We start from the raw sequence: 21,712 nt of genomic DNA on the forward strand, positions 1-21,712 counted from the left end.
GATTATACTTAATTTGCAGAATAATTTTAAAGGATTAACTGAGGCATCTTTAATCATTTAAATTAGACACAGATTTCTTCTTCAGTATAAAGTTTCAGACTGTAGAGGAGCGATTAATGAGTTCTACTTTTGATCTTTTAAAATTAGCATTCCTGAAAACTGACACCAACTATGACTCAACAATGGTTTGGTGCATCTGGACACTGTTGCCCTCTAGCGATTGCAGTATGTCAGACTTAATAGACTGAGAATGTGTGTTTTATTTCTTAAGGGCATAGGGTAGAAAACAGTAATGCTAAGTGAACAAAACTCTCCTATGAGCAAGGGAATTTTGTCTGAGACTTCATTGTGCTTGGTAGTGGGAACTGAAATAATTTGCAATGTTGTTCTGTCTTTTTCTTAACTAGTGTTAACACAATTAACACTATCAACACCAAAACCTTTTAAATGGATAAATGTCTTAGTTTTCTGCTAACAAAGGACAAAGTATGCCTGAGAGCCAGGGAGGGAGAGAGTGTACTGCAAACTGCTGTACCCTACTGCTACTTTAACACATGCAACTTATGTTTTGTCATCAGTGAGGCTGGAAAAAGGAAAGCTAAAAATAGAAAACAAAATTCTATGTTATTATTTGGATAGAAACAATTTCATATAGTCACAATAGAGACAGAACAAAGCAAGATACTGAAAATATTGTGAACTCTTCAAGAATGTTTTATCTGCATAGAAATTATAGCCAATCAATTGTGGTCAATTGTGGACAGAATTGGCCACAGTTAAACAACAGATCCCTAAAAGGAGATTGTCTATGTTTACAAGCAAGCATGAGAATTATCATCACCTAATATGTTTTATGCAAATCTTCATACCACACATTCTGAGTCAGTAATAAAAGCCACCTTCAGTTCCTATATAATAGAAAGGTGACTAATAAATGTTTTAATAAATACATTTAAATAAAATCCCAAAAAATAGTTCATAGTTTTATTTTCATTTCTCCCCCAAATTTCTAATTTTTTCATCACAAGAAAGGAAAAAGTCCTCCCTATGCAAAAAAAAGACAAAAAGAAAAAATACAAACGTTTCTGTCCCCACTCCCAACTTTTATGTCTCTTTACAAGACACCTTTTTGTTTCTACTGCAATAAAATAACATTCTTTTCTAGAACTGGATTTCATCAGTAATTATCAATATAATTGTCTGCAGAATGCATCCTGTATATTACAAAATTTACAGGTTCTTCACTGACAGTGGCCATCTCAAATGCTAAAGGGAAGACTGAGGAAAAGGGTTGGATGGATTCAGAGTGGCACTTTCCAGTCACTCCTCCTTCCAGCTGCATGGCACACACCCTGCTTGTGACATTCCTTAGGATCAGCTATCACACAGGAGCAGTATTTCATATTGATCAGTGAGCAGCAGAGGCAGAAAAGTTCCATTGCACTGATGGAAAATTTAATCTAGATCCAACCAAGTTTATCCTTTTCTTAAAGGTTTCCTTCAATATTAACCCTTTTTCATAAGCACACCAATTTTACACATATTAAATATCCTCTTTCCCAATCCTTCATTGCTCCGAACTAAAAACTACCATCAACAAACCAATGGGAAGGGTAAGTTCATGATGCTTTTTGCAATTAACACACTGGAAGACATTTTTGAGTTCACACATGAATCCCCCTCCTTCTTTCAACACTATGGAAGGAATAGGGGCTTTTAAAGCTGTTTCTACACTTGACAGAAGAGCCTCTCTTGGTGTGCATTTAAAATGTTCATCTACATTGCATACTGCCATCACTTCTGTCTTGCTTTGCATTATCTTAAGTTGTTAACACACATTTTCTTGAATTGACACCGAAAGCGGTTTCATCCCAGAGCTGCTCTTTTTACAAGAGTACATTTGAACAGGAGTTTTCTGCAGGCTGATTCAATGCTCATAAAATCAGAATCAACCTCGAGTGCAGAAACAGCTTTAAATGTACTGATTTTATTGTGTGTAAGATATAGTCAGTATAGTCTAAAATTAAAGCTTCATGCCTGGGCTGCTTTAAGTACTGAACTATAAGTAAATATGATAGTTTGGGGAGTCTGCTTTAAAGATCAAGAGGCTAATCCTGATCTGGAGAAACCCCATTCCATCCTAGTTTGGACAATGGTTATTTATTTATTTCATTATCGTTATGAGTTGTGTAATCCCTACTTTTGTAGGTGATATACAACATTATAAAAACATTAAAAATTGTAAAATCAGTACAAAGCGTGGAGGGAATGATCTTCATTTTTGGCACAATGATGCAACTTGCAACTTATACCAGATGTAACATAATCATGTTGGGGACAACACTTTAGCACTCACCCAGAATCCTATGGTTAAACCATAACTCTATGGTTAAGCTCTATAGTTACATTATTCTTGAATGGCTTTTAGCAAAGTTTGCCAACAATGCATTAAAAGAAGTTGGCAGAGTAAAATTAGAAAATCATATTCATGGGAACACTGAAGTGAAAAATGTGAACCACTGCTGAATTTACTTACTCAATTTATACCCAGAGCTGCCAGGCACTTACTGGGAGCAAAGTGTTGCTGGCAAGTTAGCAGCATCACTTCCAGAATGCACTGACAGGGATGCCATCATGTTGCCAGTGACAGGATGCTCTGGTATTTGGGCAAAAACTCTATGATATAAGTCATTTTTACCATAGAGAATTTGCGCAGACCTTTTGCTGCTGCTAAATGCTGGCTAGATGATTGGTGTCAGGTAGGGGCCTGGCAACCTTATTTGTATCCTACTTTTCTCTCCAATGGAAGCCCAAAATGGTTTACATCAGGGCTTTTTTTGTAGCAGGAACTCCTTTACATATTAGGCCACACACCTCTGATGTAGCCAGTCTTCCTGGAGCTTACAATAGGCCCTGTACTAAAAGCCCTGTAAGCTCTTGGAGGATTGGCTACATCAGGGTGTGTGGCCTAATATGTAAAGGAGTTCCTGCTACAAAAAAGCCCTGTTTTACATCATCTTCCTGTCCTCCATTGTATCCACACAACCCTGTGAGGAAGGTCAGGCTGAGAGACTGACTCAAGGTTACCAAGTAAGCTTCTGTGGCAGAAGAGGGATTCAAACCTAGCTCTCCCAGATCCTAGTAGTATGCAGCTGGTATGAGTATTTAACTGAAGGGTAACTATCACTTGTTTGTCGTATGAAGTTCTTTAATGCAGTCTTTCAGGTGGAAGATGCCTTAAACATGGACTAATTATTTCTTCCCTGAAACAGAAAAACAAATATTGTGAATGGTTGAAAAGCACTTTTTGTAAACACCACGGCATCCCTGAATACAAGACCATATTAAAGCTGTCAAGAGTGATTCTGTAATTAATCAGCAAGTCACTTAACAACAGAATTGTTGTTGGTTTTTAGCTATCCAAGTGGCTCTATCTGTGTCAAAGACATATGCATACTAAAACGTTTGGGTTTTTAAATTTTATTTACAGCTTAGGTGGTGAAGTGGTGCGAGGAAATGAAGGAGGCTATGTGGGCAAGCATTTCCGCATGGGATTTATGACGATGCCCGCTCCTCAGGACAGACTACCACACCCGTGTTCTAGTGGCTTCACCGTGAGATCCCAGTCACTTCATTCTGTTGGAGGTACTGACGATGAAAGCAGCAGCTGCTCTCGCAAGCAACCACCACCCAAGCCCAAACGCGACCCCAATACCAAGCTAAGCACATCTTCTGAAACTGTAAATGCTGGAACAACGAGTAAGAGTGGAAAGTTACCAGACAGGACTGAAGGTAAATTCTAAACTGGTACTTACTTTGGGAGATCATATACAATATTTGGTTATGAATGCCCTCAAATTGCAATGAGGGTTGCTGCCATGTTGAAAGCAAACACAGATCAGAGCCAGTTTGGTGTAGTGTTAAGTGTGTGGACTCTTATCTGGGAGAACCAGGTTTGATTCCCCACACCTCCACTTGCAGCTGCTTGGGTCAGCCATAGTTCTCATAGGAGTTGTCCTTGAAAGGGCAGCCGCTGTAAGCCCCACCTACCTCACAGGGTGTCTGTTGTAGGAGGGGTGAGAGATAAAGGAGATTGTGACTGCTCTGAGACTCTGAGATTTAGAGTATAAGGCAAGATATAAATCTAATGTCATCATTATTTATTATAAACTCCTTTCCTTCCTGTGACCAAATACATCCCATATGGTCTATGGTGAAACAATCCTGTATCAGAAAGCATTCAGACAAGTAGTTTGTATAACAAAAATATTCTTTTTTATTCTTAATTATCAATTGTGATTATTGTAATGGTGATTTATGCTGTGCCATCTATGTCGATGGTGTTTTGCAGAATTTTTTGTAGAATTTTGTAACTCAAGAGGGGCAGTTCTTCACTGTCCTAACAAATTTACACTCTAAGTTTCAGTATCATCAAGATAACATTAATCAGGATAACAAAGGATGCATGTGAGCAACTATAGATATAAATGTAGTTATATAGCCGTTCTCCCCACTCTTAGTTGTGAGTTGGGCTGCTGAGAAATGAGCAAGGAATGTGTTTTTTATCTCCCTCCTTGAATGCAGATTTTTTTTTTAAAATGCATATCTCCTTGATCTCCTTGGATGGGGGAAGAGAAACAAACTCTTTCTACCCTCCCTTTTGCAAGGTTATTCCAGCAGCTGCATGTGAAGGAGTGGGGAATCGCACCTGGTTTTCTCAGTCCACACACTAACTACAAGAAGAATTTGATGAATACCCTGCCCTTCACTACCCGAAGGAGTCTCAGAGCATCTTACAATCACCTTCCCTTCCTCTCCCCAGAGCAGTCACCTTATAAGTTAGGTGGGGCTAAGAGAGTTCTGAGAGAATTCTAAGAGAGCTGTGACTGACTCAAGGTCACCCAGCTGGCTGCATGTGGAGGAGTGGGGAATTGAATCTAGCTCTCCAGATTAGAGTCTGCTGCTCTTAACCACTACATTAAACTGGCTCTGAGGAGATGGGATGGATGAGAACTGGACTTCCAGTTGGATCCTCATTTCAGCTGTGAGTCTGCTTGTGACCAACAGGCAACTGCAAACTTAGTATTAGTTGTTCAATGCTATCTGAGCATGCACCTGATCAGTACACAGTCTGATCATGAGTGTCAAACAGGTTCACAGAGAAATCTGCAGCATTCCTAGTGTGGAGCTTCAGTGGGATGGGAGAATCAGCAGAAATCTCTTAAGAAAACTTGAGAGTTGTAAATGAGTCTTCATATAGACTACCAAACAATTTTGCTAGGAAATCTGTGGTCTGTGCAAGGCCTTGCTGAGTTTTGAAGGAGAGAATAGGGGGACGCATCATAAAGATTTAAGAAAAGTTGTCACATGATTCATGTTACATATAGGAACTTTGTGCATGTGGAAAATGCAAGGGGAATTCAAATAATTGGGACATGCTGATTAAGAGAATGTGCTCAAATATTAGAGATTCTAATAGCTGAATTATTTTTTTGGTTTAAAAATATGCCTTTTATTTCAACTCTTTTATTTACTGTATTTAAGATTTACCCTTAAACTGACTCACACAAAAAGATGAGTTTAAAAAATCACCTTGTTTTTCTGATATATTCTGCATACCTTTGTTGGTCTGCTCAGCATACCTTTGTTGGAAATGTGTCTCATGAATCCATAGTATCTGGCTACAGGAGATCTCCTGGAAATAGTGTAATACTATTGTAAAGAATATTGGACATTTAAAATAATTGTTGCATATTTATAGTGCCTGAAGTCTGCTGAACTTTAAGCCTCCTGAAGTAAGCAATGAAGGCATTGTCCACTTAATTGAGGACCGGTAACATGGGTTGAGTAGTACCATCTTGAGTATGGTTATTATCTTAGCTGGCACCCTTATCCACTCTCTAGATGCATTTTGCCTCCTCCGCCTGCCTGTGAAGTAGCTGGCAGTCTGAACTGGAATGAATAAACACCATCTGATTTTAAAAAATGTTTTTAAGTATTGATTTAGCCCTGCAGAAGCAGGGATTGGGGCAATTCATAGATATAAGAAATAATATTAATTGTATATTTATGTACTATTTTTTATGCCTCCCCCTCTTTTTTTAATTGTGAAGTGAGATTGTTGTTGGGAATTTATGTTGTTTACTTTTAATATTTTTAAAAGATGCTTTGAAATTCACATGTATTTATATTGTATTAGTAGAATCTGCCAGTAACATTTATTGCATAGAGGTAGTTGACATGGCTAGGTGTTTACCAAGAGCATGACTCTCACTCCATTCCCATGGGGTTTACTGTTGGAAAAAGCGATGTCTGGTGTACAAAGGAGAAGCGAAGACCCTGCAGGGGGCAGCAAGAAAACAATTAGATGGGATAGTGAGGACAGCACCTTTTCCCTTTTTAAATGCCATCCCTTGTCTGTCTCCATACTGCTACTCTCAGGGCAATTTCTCCCTTCTTCTTTGAAGTGCCCCACTCAGTCTTATGCTCTCTCACGGCAAGAGATGTAGGTAGGAACCTATCTGTGTCTCTCCTCTTTCCTATAACATATGTTAATTCCTAAATAAACCTTTATCTACTCTTTAATCAGGTTGTGCGCAATGCTGCTTTACTCTGTCAACCCCTACACAAAAGAGTGTCTTAGTAGATTTTATACTTGGTATATTCTCCAGTAAGCATTCTGTGTGAAAGAAGCACCTCTTACTGCTCTATAATTCTCTCACAGATAAAAAGCATTAGCCCTGCTCTGTAATCTCTCAAAGTGGTTGACTTATTGAGGACATTTACTGTTTAGGAGAGGCAATTACTTATAACAGTAATTGCTGTTTTACAGAAGTGACACCTTTTTCTATCAAATCACTGCTACAAACCCACCCGGGATGCCAAACGCCCATTGAGAGTTTGCAGTTTTGCCATAGCGATGGAATGCAAGTTAGACTGGAAAAGATTTAGAGTAGTCTGGGAGCAATTGTCTCATTCCTCTAATGTCTAGTAAAGTCAAATAATGTATTTCTTTGGATAACTGTGAACAATAATTCAGGGTTGTTCCTGGCTAGTTACCAGCAATCGTGGCCAGCCTGACTAAACCTAGGTGATTGCCTAGTGTGCCAGACTTCAAGGGACACCAAAAAGTCCCCCACAGAGCTTCCCTCACCCTTGCCCCACCAAGTCAATGCCTATAGCTGTGTGCCCAGCAGAGGGGGTGCAGGCAGGAGGGAGGGTGGAAGGGAGTGTTGCCATTGCTCCTGCACCTGCCTGCTGATCCTGGCGAGGCAAGTGGAACCTTCCCAGAAACCCTTGTGTTGCCCAACAGCAAGCAGCGCCTGCACATTTAGCATGGAAGTGTTTAAGTGGCAGGGAGAGGCAAGTACTGCTCAGAAGCAGCCATTAGCAGAGAGAGAGAGAAACCTTCCCTGCATTTTTCTCCTGCAGGAGGCAGAGGAAGAAGGCCCGGGTAGTGTATACACATTTGGAGAGAGGCTGCAGCAGCTGTAGATGACAAAAATTCCTTAGTGAGCCCTTCCAACTATTTCTGTTTTGGCAGAAGGCTCATTAGAAAAAAAGAATATCTCAAGTAGGGCTTCCACCTCCGTGTACTTTATATCTGCTTTCTAGTTTTCAGAGTTGAACATCCTGCCCTGTTTTAGTCCTTCTGCAGACATTATGGGGACATTCTGTTCACATGATGCAAGAGCCTACTAGCTGCTTGTTAGGGGAATACTGGAAAATCTGGTAGGGTTCTGGTCCATCTGAATGGAAGCTGTACCTGCATGGAAACCCCTTGTGTTCAGAGTTCCTTCTAAGCTCAGTTAGTGTGAGCTAGCTCACAGTTTTTTAGCCTCCAGCTCACACATTTTTTGTCCTAGCTCAGGAAAAATGGCCCCAAACTAAATTATGTAGTAGCTCTAATGCCAGTAGCTCACGAAGTAGAATTTTTGCTCACAAGACTCCACAGCTTTGAAAGAACACTGCTTATGTTGCCCTTTTTACACACCTTGACAACTGTGTATTGGGTGCATTGTGGGATCCCAAACTTTCTTGATGTGCTTGGCTGGTGGGCTTTCACATTATGAACATATGAAGCTGCCTTATACTGAATCAGACCCTCGGTCCATCAAAGTCAGTATCGTCTACTCAGACTGGCAATGGCTGTCCAGGGTCTCAAGCTGAGGTTTTTCATGCCTATTTGCCCAGACCTTTTTTAGTTGGAGATGCCGGGGATTGAACCTGGGACCTTCTGCTTACCAAGCAGATGCGCTACCACTGAGCCACCATCCCTCCCCATGTGAATGAAACACCAGTGCAAATGTCTGCAAAGGGCTTTAGTCCTGCTCTAAAATATATGAATCAAGGTGACACTTTTCACATTTTGAGAAATATGCTTCCTATTGTTTGCTGTGTTATAATATATTATTTATGGGAATGGTGGAGTTATTGTCAAATTTGAATTGCAACAGTTCCATATTAAGTTAAACGTAGACTCCTTGAGCGATCATTGTGGCTATAGCTTCAGCCGTCTCAGGGATTTGTTCAGGATGCTAATATCACATTCATTATAATCAGAAACTGTACTGGTTGCATCTGCATATTGTTGGATATTGTGCTAACATGATGCTATACCAGTCTTGCCCACCCATAAGAACATAAGAAAAGCCCTGCTGGATCTGACCAATAGTCCATCTAGTCCAGCATCCTGTCTCACGCATGGCCAACCAGTTCCTCTGGAGAGTCAACAACAGCCCATAGAGGCTGAGGCCTTCTCCTGATGTTGCTGCCTGGCTCTGGGATTCAGAGGTTTAGTGCCTCAGTTGCCATGGCTAGTAGCCAATGATAGACGTATCCTCCATTAATCTAATTCTCTTTTAAACTTGTTTATTCCCATGGCCATCGCTACATCCTCTGACAGTGGATTCCACATTTTAATCACTTTCTCTGTGAAGTATTATTTCCTTCTGTCCACCTTGAACCTTCTGCGCATCAGCTTCATTGGATGCCCTCAATTTCTAGTAATTTGGGAGAGGGAGAAAAATTTCTTTTTGTCATTTCTCTCTACCTCATGCATAATTTTATAAACCTCCATCATGTCCCCTCTTAATTCTCTCTTTTCTAAATTGAAAAGTTCCAGACTCTTCAGCCTTTCCCCATAGGGAAGGTGCTGCAACCCCCTAATCATCTTGATTGCCCTCCTCTGTATTTTTTCAGCTCTGTAATGTCTTTTTTGAGATATGGTGACCAGAACTGTACACAGTGTTTCAGATGAGTCCACACTACAGAACTATACAGGGGCATTACAATATTGGCTGTTTTATTCTCAAAAATTGATAGGTCTCCAGGTTCTGATGGCATACACCTGAGAATTATAGAAGAAGAAGAAAAAGAAGAAGAATTGGATTTATACCCTGGCCCTTCACTTGTGAGTCTCAGAGCACTTACAATCTCCTTTCCTCCCTCTCCTCACAACAATCTTGGCAAATTCCAGCAGACTTAGAGGTGTTGCCTGAGGAGGACAAAGTTTGGGGAGGGGAAGGAGCTCATCAGGAATGTGATACTGTAGACTCCACCCAGTGCCATTGCCACTTTCTCCAGGGAAACTGTTCTCTGTAATCTGGAGATCAGTTATAATCCCATGAGAACTCCAAGGTCCACCTAGAGGCTTGGGACCCTGGTGAGTATTCTGCAATTTATATTCAACATATGTGGAAACATTCAGTAAAAATTTGGTGAAAACTTGTTGAGAGAATCATGTATGCCATTCTGGGCCCTGTGGAGGGAGGGTGGGATAATAAGCTAATAGATCTGTCATAGGTTTCATAATGGTTTTCATGCTTCTGCTTGCAAAAGGGACTGTGCTACCCAGGGCTTTTTTTGAAGCAGGAACTCCTTTGCATATTAGGCCACACACCCCTGATGTAGCCAATCCTCATGGAGCTTATAGTAGGCCCTGTACTAAGAGCCCTGTAAGCTCTTGGAGGATTGGCTACATCAAAGAGGTGTGGCCTAATATGCAAAGGAATTCCTGCTACAAAAAAAGCCCTGGTGCCAGCTATTTCACAATCTCTTGAGTAACTGAGTATGTGAGCAGACAATGCATTCTGAATGCTGAAGAGCACCTCTGGACCCAGCCCAGTTGACCAATCTTCCTCTCCATTTTGCTGTGAACTTATTTCTCAGGATGCTGTGCATTATATCTCTAGCTGGTATCCTTTTTTCATTTTCATTTCATTCTCACAAATTAATGATGGGTGGCATCAAGCAACATATGTCTGATTACTGCAGTAGTATTTGCCTCTTCAGGGCTTCCACTGTATGTTTCTGTACTAAAAATACAGTGAACAGATTGCATGGCAGCAACAGAGAACAAGAATACAAATTCCATTAATAGACAAAACAATCCAGGCAATTTGAACATGGTTTTTACACATGAAAAATATGACTTTACAAGCCAATTTTAAGCTCTCCAAAATATTGATATTTCATACTAAGTCTCAAATGTTTCCAAGTAATATAAAAATGAGAATGAATGAACAGAGAACAGCTGCATGGGAGAGCATTCTTTTCCAGTGCCCAGTATTTAAGTGTAATTGTCCCTATTATCTGGCTATTTGTAAAATCATGGAATACTAGAGATTGAACTTAACCAATCAGGCACTGTGTACAAGTCTTTGTCCATAACAGGAATCCCACAAAGCTTTTTGTTTCTCTCCCTGTGATACTCTGATCTGTGCTCTTATTCTAGCAATGGATACCTCTAGGTTTGAGCCTGAATGCAGTCTTAAAGCATTCATCTACTACTCTTGCATTCCTTGCAGGCTTTCTAGGTGCACACTAAGGGCAGGAAAACTCCTAGTAATTGCTGCTGACCAGTGCTCATCTGGATAGGGAATGGAAGCAGGCTGGCAAAGCAGGGGGTGGGATATTTAGCACAGTGCAATGATGTCACTTCCGACACAGACTGGAATAGTCAGCATTGCACCGGGACAACACTCTAGTACTCACCTAGAAACTCCATAGAGTTTTTGGGAAATTCTAGAGAGCTGTCCTGGTGTAATGCCAGCACTTCCAGTTTGCATCGGAAGTGGCATCATTGCGCATCATAGAAGATCACTTCCCTATTGTGATTATCTGCTGTCCCTCATCTCCTGCTAGTTGCCAGGCTATTCTAATTATATATGTGTTTTGGAAAATGTTTCAGACATCAAGCATAGCAAGTGTATCACGCTGGTCCAGATTTTTCTTATATTTACATTTTGTGAGATGCTGGACTGCAGGAATTCCAAGAGAAGGCAGAATAAAAATGCTTAATTAGGAATATGAGAACTCTTAGAATCATAGAATCATAGAGTTGGAAAGGACCTCCAGGGTCATCTAGTCCAACCCTCTGCACAATGCAGGAAACTCAATAATACCTCCCCCTAAATTCACAGGATCTTCATTGCTGTGAGATGGCCATCTAGCCTCTATTTTAAAATCTCCAAGGAAGGAGAGCACACCACCTCCTGAGGAAGCCTGTTCCACTGAGGAACCACTCTAATGGTCAGGAAGTTCTTCCTAACGTTGAGCCAGAAACTCTTTTGATTTAATTTCAACCCACTGACTCTGGTCCTACCTTCTGGGGCCACAGAAAACAATTCCACACCATCCTCTATATGACAGCCCTTCAAGTACTTGAAGATGGTGATCATATCACCTCTCAGCCACCTCCTCTCCAGGCTAAACATGCCCAGCTCCATTAACCTTTCTTCATAGGCTGGTCTCCAGACCCCTCACCATCTTCATTGCCCTCTTGCTTTTGCTTAACAAACACTTTTTGCTCCCATCAAAATTGGTTCCCTCAGACTCCCCCCACACCATTTTGCTACCCTTAAAGGTCACTCCCCGTCCACATCAAGGTTGTTTTGCCCACTCTGCACTTTCTGCCATCCTCCCCCCTTCATTGGTGTACAAGCTCAATTTCCCCCTCATTTTTAAACATTCATGTTTTTTTTATGAGCAGCATGAGTCTAGTAATATGAGGCTATTGCTAGTCTTAGGTCACACAATTTTTTAAAAAATCAAATGATTGGAAAGTTTAAAAGGAGCTGCATGAGTTCCCTGCTGGTACTGACATGAAAGGGGGATCAGAGAGGAGGCAAATGGCAGTGTTCTCAGTGCAAAAAAAAAATAAAAGGGATGGTCATCAGCACAAACCGAAATTGACATGTGATGTAAAATGAGAGAGATACTGGGATGGGAAACCTAAAGCTTTGAGAACGTTTTCCCTTCAATGCTTTAGTGAACAAAAATCCACATAGGACAGGCTTTAAAAAACTGCCAAGATCATGACCTGTGTGCAGGATCACATTAGAGAATCACAAAGAGAAACCACGCAAATTTGCAAGGAAGGGTAGGAAATTAGTGTTGCTATGCAGCTGCATTACAGCATCAGTGAAAATACTCCCCCTCCCTTTTTTCAGTTTAGTGTCACAAGACTAAAAAAGCTCTCCAGAGGACTCCTCTCCAGTACAAATTGCAGCCCTGTGCAAAGCATGGTGCAGTTGCAGTCAACTTTGCACAAGTGCTTTTGCACATGCACACGCACACACACATGTTGCCAATGATCACAGCTTTCAATGCCAGTGTCAGGCGGTTCTACTGTGTATTCTGTAAAAAGTCTTGCCAATTTCAATGTTAGGTTTTCTAACCCTTTGCCTGCATTCCTTTCTGTTCCCTTTCATCCAATGAACTAACACTAAAATGTATGCGCAAAACCCGAAATGCAAGAATTTAGATGGAAGGTGCTTGCTTGATGCTACTGTGCAGTTGCAATAGGACAACTGCATGCATTTTAAAAAATCGGGCATCCCCCCACCAAATGCTTTAACTTTGTATTATTGACTATTGATACCCACTGAGAGCCCATTCAGGAAAGGGTGGGCTATAAATCTAGATAGATAGATAGATAGATAGATAGATAGATAGATAGATAGATAGATAGATAGATAGATAGATAGATAGATAGATAGATAGATAGATAGATAGATGTCACGAGTGATGTTCCACCCCAATTTGGAAAAGTGTGTTTCTTAAATTGTGGCTGCTGAATAAATACACTGGGGGAAGGGAAAGAATAGTATATAAGGCAAGCACAGAATTCAAAATCAAGATTATAGGCTTTCTGCTCTGAAATTCTTCAGTAAATGTGCATGTGTAATGGGCCCTCATTTGCTTCTATCTCCCCCTCCCCCCCCCCCCGAATTCCTTGGATGTTTGTGATGAATGGAAAGAGCCAGATTCACCTTTCCTGCTTGTATTGATCAGAATTTGGTGGGAATACTACTACTGGTCATTTCATGTGATCTCCCAAAAGCCATCAGGGCCCTACAGGACTTATTGCAGGTCCACAGGACCTGCAAGATTGAACTGTTTCAGATGGCATATGACATCTAATGGGAGAGGGCTGCCACCACATCTGGATCTATCACACTTTAGTACTAAGCAGGCCTCAGATTCAGTGGGAGCTCACAGGAGCACAGCTCCTGAACCTTTCTGAGAGTTCCACCTCCTCCTTCTGAGAGTTCCACCTCCTTGTCCATTAAATAGTATTGCAGCTGCATAACAATCCCTGGATGAGCTCCACCACCTATTTTTCTACAAAACAACCTCTGGTACTTACTGCCTAGGATCTGTGTGCATTGAGAAAGGAAATATTATATGCCTGAAGTAATGCCATTGCAATGTATCTGATTGTTTTATTGTTTTAATATTGTTTATTGTGTATTTTATGTTGTTAGCCACCTTGAGTCTGCATAGAATAGGTGGGATATAAATATAATGTAAATTAAAAAATAAATAAATCTCCAATATGTCATCCTAAGTTAGGCCTGCTGTACTAGGAAGCTTCCCACTAGCAAACTTGGAGCAGCAGCAGGAGGGGGGAAAAGTGATGTTGCCATTTCTACATCACTTCCAGATTGAACCTGAAAGTGACATAATGAAGTTGATGACATGACTGATGCCTCCTCCAGGCATCCCTGCAATTTTCCAGACTTTCTTAAGCAATGACTTCAGTGGACTTGGAAGGGTGTACCTGTAGGATGATAGCATAATTATGGGAAATTTAGAGTGTCAGCTATAGGGAAGTGGTAAATTTTACTATAAGAGTTCTGTTTGAAAAAATTATATGCAACATAGTATTAGAACACACTTGATTTTACATGTAGTTTCTTGATCATAAAGGATTTGTTTTCTGGTATAGATTTCATAAACTGGAACTGTGATTTCATGGGGGACATCAGCAGAAGGGAGGTGCTTTCAACTGTTCCCCTGTGCCATTTCTCCTTCCACAAAACTACATTCTCCAAATTAATTTTAGCCCTACTGGAGAAAATAATAATATGGACAGCTGTGCCTATATATTTCCTCCAAAGTAGTAGAAAGAACCTGGAGTGATGGTTTTTATAGAGAAAATTAGCAAAGAGGAAAGGTTAAAAGCCTTCTCCCCCTGACTAGTCTCCATCTGGAAACTGTAGCCATTTCTTTTCTTCTCTTCTTGGAAATAATAATAAAAAAATCCATTCCCCCTTCAAAATGATTCTCTAGGGTCCCATATTCTTGTCATCTCTGTTAGACTGAAATATAATATTATGGGCAAATATTATAGCAGAAAATTCATCTTAGGTGACTTTTTTCAATGAGTTGTATGATAATTTTTGAGTACAAGGACAAAAAATATGCACATTTTTGTCTGCATTGTGTATGTTGATTCATTCATCTTGGAGGAGGTGGGGATGTGCTGCAATGAGAAGCAAAAAGGAATAATTAACAGCAGTGGAAAAATACTTAACCTCTCCGGTTTACTTTAGAACCTTGCCGTACAGAACCCTGCCTGCCCTGCCCTGCCCCTGTTTTGTGGGCTATCCATAAAGAAAGGGTGTGCGGAACCAGAGATTATGAAAGATAACACTGAGTCTTCTGGCAACACTCCTGTATGTACTGAGGATAATACACTTGGAAAAGAAAATTTAGCTCAGCGCAAAACTGCTGGGATTGCTCAGTTTTTGTGTACTTCACTGTTGAATATACAACAAACTGTAGGAAGCCTGTCAGACATAAAATTACTATGGAAACGAATCCATAATGTGGAATTAAAAACAATACTTTTCAAAAAATTCTTTGTTTTCTTTCCCTTCATTCTTTACTTCTGCGACCCTTATCACAAAAACAGTTTTCAATGTGCTTTTATGTTTCTGAAGTTTTTGTCTGATATGCAGGGTTATCATGTTGTCTTCTTTCAGATCCCAGGGTGGATGGAATTATCCAGAGTCTTAGATTATAACAGAATGTGCAAATGCAGGGGTGGAATTCTAGCAGGAGCTCCTTTGCATATTAGGCCACATATCCCTGATGTAGCCAATCCTCCAAGAGCTTACAAAAAAGAGCCTTGTAAGCTCTTGGAGGATTGGCTATATCAGGGGTGTGTGGCCTAATATACAACGGAGCTCCTGCTGGAATTCCACCCCTGTGCAAATGGATAACTGTCAGTGAAATCCCAAGTACAGTTATAACCCTCTAAGTCAACTGAAGTCAGTGGGCAAAGAAGGGTGTAACTGTGTTTAGGATGTCACTGTGTATCTACCTGTATCAATTATCTTGGCTCTGTTCTAGGCCTTCTGTTTAGACACACACTCAATGATACAATGCTGCTCCTTTGCTGTTACATCTCCTGGAGTTTTGGTAAATGTATGAAGTCTACAACTATGGGGTGGCTGCAATAATCAGGTGCCAACATTTTTCCAGAATTGCAAACTGTTTTGGGGCCATGGAAATTAGAAGGTGGGAACTGGAGATATTGGCTAGAAATCCAAAGAAGAGTGCTCACCCTTGGGCTTTGGACTTCACTTTCCTGAGTTGCAGGGTCTGATGCCACATGGTAAACCATTTCTGAATTCAGATTTTGAACACAGTTTCACAGTTTTACATGTTGTAAGCCGCCCTGAGCCACCTAGTGGGATATAAATCTCAGATAAATAAATAAATAAATAAATATAGCATAGTGGGCTGCTATTCAAAGAAACTTTTTTTATGCCTTTTGGTGTACATAAACCCTTGTGCTTATATAAAGTGGTTCTTTTGGATCTCACCTATTAAGAATGACTGGCTCTTGTTAGAAATTTCTTGTTATAGAATTTATCACTTCTGTCTCTGCAGAAACCTTATGGTGTATAAGGTTTCTGTAATATTTTCAGATCTTTATTTAAATCCCTTTTATATTATCAGATCCCCACAATTTAAAACATTTAACCACCACCCTATTTCATTGACATAAACCTGTTTTCCTACAGCATAATTGGCTGTTATAACTATTAAAACAGAGTGGATTTCAGCTGATTTGGACTTTATGGAATCTGAGATCTTTGGATATGTAGGACTGAAACCAAACATGCTCGTCTGCTGGGGTGACTGCATTTAATCAAATGAGGGACTCTTCCACTGGAAGACACAAAGGGTTGCCAGATCTCCTGCTATTACATCTGATCTCCAGGAGACAGAAATCAGTTCACTCAGTTCGTGAGGTAGGTTAGATTGAGTCACACACTCAACCTAACCTACCTCATAGGGTTGTTGTGCAGAAAAAATGAAGCAGAGGAGAATGTAAGCTGCTTTGAGGCCCTATTGTGGGGAAAGTGGGATATAAATAAAATTAATAAATAATAAAAAGCAGATGGACAGACTGACCCATTATTTTATTATTATAGAACCATGGTAACAGCAAGCCAAGTGATTTGTTCCTTTTGTTATGCTATTTGATTTGTATCAGGGTCATATGGAGAGCCTGATTTTTATTTAACTTTTAATCATTGATTTTATCGTTCATGATTCAATGTCTAGAAACAATTGACTTGTATAGTACAGTTTTGGTAATTTATTAAGTATCATATGTCATTGAATCATAATATGAGATCAGAACCTAAGTAGGCAGCATGAAAATTACTTCCCATAAAAATTGCACATTTTCATGGAAACAGCTGTGTTTCCCCTTAACTTTCATCTCAAGGGTGATATTTGCCTCCTTAGCATTGTTTTTTTTCCCTCATAAGAAATCCTTGTAGAAAAGCCTCACAACTCATGTCTAAAGTAATTTATTGGCAGCTACTGTTTTATAAAAGTTTCATTCATTCACTTAAGCAGCAGAAACTAAGGTGATTAAACATGTCAGCTTGAGAATGAATTTCAAATTCTGCAGCTCTTAAAGCCAGTTTTAGAAGCTTCCAAAAGCTTCTATGGCACAAGCTTCCAAAAACCTCTATACAGCACTGAAGAGTTCATGTTCTGCTTCTTATTTTGCACTGATAAACTGAAGACTGTTGATAGCTGCATTGTTCTTCTCTTGGGATAAAATCCAATAATATTTGCCCAAGATTTATAAGTGTTTGGATAGGAGCAGAGTTTGTCAGCAGCCTTTGGTTGGATGGAATATCATTCCTAGAAAGAGGCAGAATCACTGGTTTCAAATACCATGGAGAATAAGGAACAGATCAAGACTCCAACAGTCCTAGAGGGGTATAGATGCTTATACTATTGCAGATATTTTGCTTTCTATTTCTTTGATCCCACTGTGAATCACTGCTGGTGGAAGGGTTTCTGTTAGCAAGGTGCAACCTTCTCAACTCCATTCCTACTGCAACCTGAAATGCTCCTGAAATGTTTTAGAGAGATGGGGAACCTCCAGGAGCAATATGAGGGGAGTTGAAGGTGTGCTGTGGCAGGGGGGATTTGTAAAAACCACCCCACCTTTCCATCAGTAGAAACAATCAGTGTGGTTCAGCCTAATACTTCTATTGCATTTCTTTAAAATTACTGAACATTCTCTTTGAAGAGATGGAGTCGGACTATTTAACTGGAGCTAAGTGTAATATAGTTATTACACTTAATAATTAATAGTTAATAATTTAATGCCAATTATTGCTTCCCAACTCCAGTAGTTATCACAAACAAGCATGCATAGAAATCTTAGTAGAAGCCACACATCTGCAATATGGCACACTATCAGCTATCCAAGGAAAAGTGATTTGCATCTATTATTGATAATATTTCAGAAACAAAATTCCATCAGTGTCCAGTAGGCAGAGCATGAAAGGTTTACCCAGGCAAGCAAAAGGCAGTAGAAGTGCAAAACAGATCACAGCAATAGCAGCAACTTCAAAAAAATCTAGCTGCTTTTATCTTCTTTTGACCATGCAAAGAATACATGGAGCAGCAAAAATGGGGAAATATCCCTCCCTGCAGTACTGTTTCACCGTGATAGAATGGTTTGCAAGGTGAAGGACGGGGCCTTTCCTCCCCCCCTGCAGCAGCATTCCAATCCTATTTAAGCTCTCCTTTATTTTTTAAAAAACCATTCCTTGCAGTTTGTTATCAAGCCCAGTACATAACACAACTTTTGTGTGGCTTCAGGAAATCTGTTGGGTATGGCTTCCTGGAACCCAACACATTAAAAATCCAAATATGTAGTTGACCCTATAGGGAAGAGGGGAGGGAAACAACCATCCCAGGCAATAAGGTCAGATGTCAGAGGGAGCATTTGAACTCTCTGTCCAATCAAGATGATTCTCATATCCCTCCATAACATCTGATCTTACTGCCTGGGATGGTTGCCTCCCTCCCCTCTTCCCTTTCTTTGTCCTCCCGAGAAATGGGAGGAATAAGTCATGGGGACTTTAAAATGGCAACCTGGGATATTTCCAGATATTCCAGGATTTTTAGGGTATAAATATTTGGTACTCTGTAGTCTCAGGTACTTTTTCAGCTGACTGAAATATATCCAAAAACTCCTGATAAAGTTTGTGGGAGGGGGGTGTATTTGTAGGCTGGAAATATCTGAGTGCGAATGTCTAGCAATAATGTTGGTATGTTGGCAGCTTCCTCGTGTGCTGTATGATAATCCAGGAGCAACATTGCAGAGAATATTGTGGACTGCAGAGGGAGGATAGATCCAAGTGGGCAGCCATGTTGGTCTTAAAGGTGCCGCAGAGAGAGGAGTAAGATGGAATGTTCAGTAGGATTCAAGGCTACACAATAACATTCTTGTTGCTGAAGTCAGCCAGGTTCTCACTCTGGAAAACAGATTAACAATTGTGGCTATTTACTATGTCTGCCAATAGGGTTGCCAGCCTCCAAATGGGGCCTGGGGATCTCCTGCTTTTACAATTCATCTCCAGCAGACAGAGATCAGCTCCTCTGGAGAAAATGGCTGCTTTGAAGGGTGGAGTCTATGGCACTACCATGCTGAGGCCCCTCCCCTCTCCAAACCTTGCCCTCTCCCAGATCCACCTCCAAAGTCTCCAAGTATTTTCCAACACAGACCTGGCACCCCTACTTATGGGTGGTGGTGATGTGTAGCAAGATTTATCAAGTTTCACAGGATGCAGGTCAGCCCCACTTTAAGAAGAAAATGAGAACAATGCCATCCACTTCAAGAGACCCCAATTTTGTCCTTCTGAATGCAAATATGTGTATGTTCTATATGCAGCCTTAGGCGAGAGCTGCCAGCTCCAATTTGGAAAATACCTGGAGATTTTGGGGTGCAGCCTGATGCAGGGGCTTTGGGAAGGGAAGGACATCAATGGGGTATAATGCCATAGAGTCCACCTTCTAAAGTAGTCATTTTCTCCAGGTGACAGATCTCTGTTGCCTGGAAATCAGTTGTAATAGCTGGAGACAGGAGTGGGGATTCTGCCAGGAGCTCCTTTGCATATTAGGCCAGACACCCCTGATGTAGCCAATCCTCCAAGAGTTTACAGGGCTCTTTTTTGTAAGCTCTTGGAGGAGGTGTGGCCTAATATGCAAAGGACCTCCTGCTAGAATTCTACCCCTGGTTGGAGACCTCTAACCACCACCTTAGGCACACAGACTGTCCTAACGACCACATGCACAAGATCTGCTTTTTACACCAGTGCTTTGCTATTAATTCCTCAACAAAATCATTTTTTTATTCCAGATTCTGATAACACTGCTGTGTAAAGTGGTAATATGATAACACACTGATGAGCAGATTAGGCAGATAGCAGCAGGAGGACATTTTGTTAGAAATAGTTATCAAGAATATTGATACACTATCTCTGCTTGAAAAGGCCTGCTTAAAAATCTTTTACAACTACCTAAATTCTCATTTTGAAATGCTGTCATTTGATTGGTAACAGTGAGAGTACACAGTGATACCTGTTTAATTACAGTAGATTGACTGAGGCACAAATTAATATCCAAGGAGACTGGTGGGACAAGTTGCAGTGCTCTTATTTATTCATTGGATGCCTTTCCTTTTACTGTTATGGCGATTTCCCCCTCTTCCCTCCCTTACACACTGGATTTTCCCTTCTGTCTTCTTTCATGCTGAGCAATCCCTTTATCTATTTCTTCTTATTTGTCTATCCCACTCTGTTGGTATATTTTATAAATATGAATAGAAGATGGATGGATGGATGGATGGATGGATGGATGGACGGACGGACGGACGGACAGCCCAGCCCAGGGAACTGAGGGAAGAGACAAAATCACCTTCTTATATTCTAATTTTGAAATGACACATGAGAGGCTTTTGAAAATTCAAAATAAGCAAAATGAATAATTTAATCGGGGGGGGGGGGGAGGTCAGATGGAATCAGGTGAACAGATAATAAAACTGAGGTAACTTTGTATTAACAAAAATCACCCAATAATTGGTGACTAGCAAGTAAGTGTTTCTGCTATTCAACACAGTCTTAAAACTTTGAGGAGAGAGGCTTTCTCTCCACCACTACAGCACAATTAAATGACTGAACTGAAGGCATTTAAAGTTTAAGGTGGCACAATTCATGTGAAATTCTCCATTATACACTATGGGAACAATCCCCATAGAGTATAATGGAGCTGAATAAATTCAGGTTTCCCAAATCCCATTACAATACGAATATTGGGCTTCGGGAATATTTGGGAATGCCAATCCAGATGTATCTAGAAGACTTCACATAGGTACTAATGATTTTGGACATCTGATACAGCTGGCAAAGACAACCAAAATGGTGCTTGACCTCAATGACATCAGAAGCAACGCATGGAGCTGTGGGGGTGGGTGGGCTGAGAGTTCCTGAGACTATCACCTGTACCTGTCCTGGTACAGAATATCTCCCACTCTCACCACAGATTTCAGGAATCTTTGGGGCTTATGGCAATTCATAGAAAAGTCCTCTGTGCATTTCTTGGCAAGAAGAGATACTAGAGAACAATTCCCTCTCACCATTCCTCAGTCCTTTTTGTTGCCTAAGCAACCTCAGATCCCTAAATGTTTCAGCAGGTAAAATAAAACTAAGGGGGTTGGAATCAAACTTTAATAATTGGGGAAAGTTTTTTCAAATGATTTTTAGCATACACCCTCCCCCAAAGCAGGCCTTTACACCCCTCCAAAAGCTGCTGCATAGAGCAGGAGGAACCAACAAACAATATATCATGTGGCACTGTCTGTCAGAAAAAGGGCAAATCAGCCAAAATCATTCCTGTGCAAGCAGATCACAAGCTCCTTCAAAAGCGAGTAGGTTGATTCCTCCTGAGTGCCCTTTCCAATGATTTTTGATTATTCTGTTTCCATTTTGTTCTGGCTATTATGATTTCAAGGTTCCTCAGATGCATGGTTCTGATGAGAAATATGGTACCAAACTCTGAAGTCCAGAGACATAAGACCCTGCATAGAGATTGTGATCAG

The 21,712-nt window shown here is 40.5% G+C and overlaps 1 protein-coding gene across 6 annotated transcripts in view; it reads left to right on the forward strand.

Annotated features, from left to right (window-relative positions):
- Positions 1 to 21,712, forward strand: part of NYAP2 (neuronal tyrosine-phosphorylated phosphoinositide-3-kinase adaptor 2) — a 234,010-nt gene that overhangs the window by 108,924 nt on the left and 103,374 nt on the right. For all 6 annotated transcript variants that reach the window (XM_060242215.1, XM_060242217.1, XM_060242213.1 and 3 more), the window contains one exon: positions 3,491 to 3,792. In XM_060242215.1, coding sequence (XP_060098198.1) covers positions 3,491 to 3,792 — 302 coding nt within the window. The remainder of the gene's footprint in view (positions 1 to 3,490; positions 3,793 to 21,712) is intronic.

The sequence above is a fragment of the Heteronotia binoei genome, chromosome 6 (genome assembly GCF_032191835.1).
Source record: "Heteronotia binoei isolate CCM8104 ecotype False Entrance Well chromosome 6, APGP_CSIRO_Hbin_v1, whole genome shotgun sequence".
In the NCBI taxonomy this organism is placed as follows: domain Eukaryota; kingdom Metazoa; phylum Chordata; class Lepidosauria; order Squamata; family Gekkonidae; genus Heteronotia; species Heteronotia binoei.